Source organism: Amblyomma mixtum, chromosome 2 (assembly GCF_055824585.1).
Source record: "Amblyomma mixtum isolate Tamu chromosome 2, ASM5582458v1, whole genome shotgun sequence".
Lineage (NCBI taxonomy): Eukaryota > Metazoa > Arthropoda > Arachnida > Ixodida > Ixodidae > Amblyomma > Amblyomma mixtum.
The window spans coordinates 60,860,579-60,865,103 of record NC_143013.1 but is presented as its reverse complement, the minus strand read 5'-3'; the positions used below and the strand labels follow the sequence as shown (position 1 = coordinate 60,865,103).

At 49.2% G+C, this 4,525-nt stretch overlaps 1 protein-coding gene across 1 annotated transcript; it reads left to right on the top strand.

Moving 5' to 3' along the window:
- Positions 1-397: 397 nt before the first annotated feature.
- LOC149359502 (uncharacterized) lies at positions 398-3,587 on the top strand. The gene is made up of 2 exons (XM_089571707.1): positions 398-711; positions 767-3,587. The coding sequence occupies exon 2, from the start codon at positions 832-834 to the stop codon at positions 1,351-1,353; it is 522 nt and encodes a 173-aa protein (XP_089427833.1). The 5' UTR covers positions 398-711; positions 767-831; the 3' UTR covers positions 1,354-3,587.
- Positions 3,588-4,525: the final 938 nt, after the last annotated feature.

Sequence of the window (4,525 nt, the reverse complement as noted above, 5' to 3'; positions counted from 1 at the left end):
TAGGCATCTGCGAAGGTGGGCTGGAGGTGGGGAAAGTGATCTGCTCCGGGAAAGCGGCATGCTCCCATCACCCGAACACCACGTGAGCGTGAGCAGGGTATAAGGACATATTTTAGAAAGGGCTTTAAAAAGAAAGGAAAATAAATGTGCCCTGCCAGCAAGGGTATAAGGACAGCGTGCGTTATCGGGAGGGACGGAAAGCATGGACAACTCCATGTGCCGAGCTGCCCTTTGTTCAGTGAACAGCTGTGTGCCTGGCTTTAAAATAATATTTGCGCTTCCACTTTTCCTATGCATACCATTGAAGGAATGCGCACAAACACAGAACACCTGTTCAAAGTGAGGTAGGGGGAGATAAAAGTATACGAAAAATAGACCTCGCGGAGTATGACACCGTAATTACCTGCGCAGAAAATGCATAGCTGTACGCAGTGACGCACTAGCTCCAATCGGAAATTAGGTGCCATAACCAAGGCACGTGTTGTGACAGCCGTCGAAAAGCGCGAACACGGAGCACAGATCTTTTTCTAGACTGGGCGCATGGATTTGAGAATCGGAAGCGTTTGCGGGTAGCTCTTTAGAGGAGGCTCAAGACTAAAAGACAGCGACAAAATTAACCTCGCCACCACGACGTGCACTCATCGATTGTATTGTTTTGCGACACCACGTAGCAGCCAACGACGCAAGCGGTCCACAGGCGCCTGGGGCCAAGTAAGTAGAATTATAAGTGGCACTGAAATACATGTGTTCTCTAACAAGCAAATAGTTCGACTCTTGTTTCAGGTAAATACCTTGTGTCGCCATCACCCCCCTGAAACCTCTGATCCCTCAATGGAGCTCCTCTCTGAACGGGCGGTGCAAGAATACTTGGAGTACCTGGGAGTGAACCGTCCAGTCGAGCCGAATCTCGATCACTTGAACACTCTGATCAGGGCCCATTTAGAGCGCGTCCCTTTTGAAAATCTGGAGAGCTTGCAGGGACGAGACGTCATCCTTGACGCCGAGGTCGTGCTCACCAAAGTGACGCGGGGAGGGCGTGGAGGCTTTTGCTTCGAGCTCAACTGCCTCTTCGGTCGACTGCTGCAGGGACTCGGCTATAGCGTGCAGCTCCGTCCGGCCCGTTTCCGTCTCGTGACGCCGGACGATTTGCCCGGGAGGACCCGGCTCTCCCATACTACGCTTCTGGTGCAGCTGCCAGACGAAGGTGACTGCATCGTGGACGTGGCCGTGGCCTTCATCGGCATAGAGCGGGCACTCCCCCTGAAAGGGGGCGACACGGAGCCATTTCTTATTCGCCAAGTTGAGAACTCCGGAGCCCTAGACGTCTGTGTCCCCACTAAAAGCGGCGGCTGAAAGGTTCTTTACACCACGGAGCCATACGATTTCGACTGGGAGGATTTCGTTCCGCTCAACTGGTACTCGACCACTCGCCCGGAGGGCAATATGAGACGTTGGCTTTTGGCTGGACGGCGCTCTGCGGGTGACGGGAGCTGGCTGCAGCTGATGAAGAATCGTTTTATCCGCTGGTCGCCTGTCGGTGGTACCTTGGAAAAGCGGATCTTGCAGAATGAAGATGAAATTGTGGAAGTACTGCAAACGGTTTTCGGACAACGGCTCAGCAAGGAAGACATTGGGCCCTTGCGTGCACGGCTGAGCGAGCTTCTAAGCATTAGAAAACTGGATGACAGCGACAGCTGGCAAAATAGCCTTTGACCTGAGTGTTGAACGCGCGGTTAATGTTGGAAAGCAATGGTGGGAACGACTTGATTCGGCTCTCAAAGACATAACCCGTTTACAAAGAGCAGCTCGCAGCGTCCAAAATAGGTGGCGCCGCTGGGACGGACGTCGTACAGCGACTGTAGGACATTGTTTCTGGAGCTCGGAGCCGCCGTTTACGGCATTGGTGTTAGTGCGAGCCGCTGGTGCACAAGCTTTTGATGTTTTAGAACCGCTGCTCTGGTCGGGATTTCAAGCGTGTTTTCAGCAATGTGCAGTGAAGCGGCGCTAATAGAGAGTAGAGAGTTAGAGCACAGTGCGATCCGCAATCCGCTACCGCCCATCGCCAGTTCGTATGCGCTAATTGGTCCAGACCCAGAAGGCGCACACGCAGCTTGCGGGCAGGTCGCGCCATCTGGCGCCATCAGGGCGTAGTGGCGCCTTGCGGTAGCGGAACAACTGCAGCAGATCGCGAATCGCGCTTTTCTATAACTCTCTATTAATGTTCCTGTTGCTCGCACACGTAAAAATTGGTGGTGCTGTTTGTAAACGGGTAATGGGCACCCCGTTTTTCTGATAGCTCTCTGAGATGCTGAACTGAGGAAAAAATAACAAAGGTATCACGAACCTCACGAGCCTGTTTATTACAACGCCGGTAGTGCTGCGGGATTGAGAGAACAGGCTGCTGACCTTCATTGCAGTAAACACGGCAGTAAAATACAGCGCCACCGTTGTACTGCCGCAGTGTATTAAAGCAATGTTTTCTTGATTAATAGTGCGATAATTTTCATAATGAATCCATCTTACGGAGAAGGAAATTTATTAAGAAGTGCAAAACACTCAGACGTCTGACATGCCCAAGTGGGGGAAAAATTACTGCAGAACTGTTTCAAGAATGCGACAAATCTTTTGCACTTTTGTCGTACCAACAAATTTTTCTGTTGTTTTGTAGTATTTTCTTGCAGTATCTATAGCCTGTAGTACTTTCTGTAGTTACTGCACAAAATTCAGCTGTTACTACAATTTCTACTGTTACTACCGGTTGTTGGCCAAAAACATTACAGAAAAATTCAGGGGGCACTTTGACTGTCTAAAGTGGGTAGAGGCGAAAGCGTTTTCCGCACCACCTTCGCTGTTTCTGTGGCATTGGTGGCGTCACATATATTTGAGTACTAATTACTAAGTGATGGCAAATCACTAATTAATTGTTAATCACTGATTAATGCCTGAATGCTAATTAACTGCTAATTAATGACGCTTAAGCTTCGCCTTTAGGAGTGGAACGCGACAGCGCGTTGTAGCGCTGCCAGGGAGTCCACGGAACGCCACCACTCGTTCGGCGCGATGCCTTGCCCTTTGCGCTTTTTGAGGAAAGGAAATGGCGCAAATTCTCTGTCATCTCGGTGGACACCTGAACCGCACCGTAGAGGAAGGGAGGTGGGAGTGAAAGAAGATAGATAAAGAGGAGCCGCAATGAAGAAAATGAAAATTGTATTTCAGGAAAGGAAATTACGCAGTAACTGTCTCACATATCTCGGTGGACACCCGTCAAAATTCAGGGGGGCACAATGTTTGGACATTAGCGCGCGAGCGGCGCGAACTTGATTACTTTTGTATTTTGTAAATAGTGTACAAAGCTCTCCCCTATCCTTTCTTGCTGTCGCTCCCGTCTATACTTCTCCTCACTATCCTCTCCCTTTCCCTTTCATTTCCGCCGGCTGCAGCTCGGGTGCTTAAGATATTAGATAGCAATTGCCGCGGCCGGCAACACTCTTTTGCTTCACTTTTATTTATTTATTTATTTATTTATCTTTTTTAAATAAACCACTACCACCACTTTTTTGACCTAAAGTGTGGTCACTGATGTGTGGTTAAGATGTTAAGCTTCGCCCCTAAGAGTGGAACGCGACAGCGTCTTGCAACGCTGCCAAGGAGTCCATAGAACGCCATCGCCCATTCGGTTCTACGCCTCGCTCGTCGGTAAATTGGTTTTTGAGGAAAGGAAATGTATCTGTCTCTCATTTGTCGGTGGACACGTAAACCTGGCCGGAAGGGAATGGAGGAGGATGAGAGTGAGTGAAGACACCGTATTCACTAGACGCGCCTTTGTTCATTCCAAACCATCGAGCTGGCATGGCGGAGTGGATAGCGTGCTCGTCTCTCACGCCGAAGACCGGGGTTCGATTCCTGAGCTCGACCAATTTCTTAATCGCTTTTATTTATTTATATGGCCTGACTAGTAAAGCTAATTAGGCTAATTGGGTAATTAAGCAATTAACTAAGCTCAGTCCCACTTGGAGCATCACTATACGATCCCTTCAATTGGTTGTATGGTTACTAGCCATTGGCCCCGTTTGAAATTCGCGCACTGTGACGTCACGACCGCTTCCACCAGTTGTAAAGCGTGACATTTTCTGTCGACAACTGCTGCTTACAACGATGAGACATTAAAGGTTTCCGCCTTAAAATTTGTTGTGATGACAGAAACTTGGCGACAGCTGTCTGTGCCGTCTTTCTTCTCTTCACGTGTGGTCTTTTCTGATCTAAAATAACTCTGAGAATGCAATGGACCACCTAGCCCCACAATGCATTTGAGAGGAGACGTGACGACAGGAGACAAGTAAACGAGGTGGTTGAATAAAATATTTTTGACCATGAACACGTACTTTGCGCATTCACGCGAAACTGTTGTACCGTCTGCCAGCGCGTCATCCACATCGAGATCGGGAACAGCTCTTTGTAGTAGGGCACCCAGTGCATTCAGCCGTCGAAAACATAATGTCCGAAGACCACCGATGGCGGAAAGCTC

Coding starts and splice junctions, on each gene's coding strand:
- LOC149359502 (XM_089571707.1), top strand. CDS start 832: ATGGAGCTCCTCTCTGAACGGGCGGTGCAAGAATACTTGGAGTACCTG.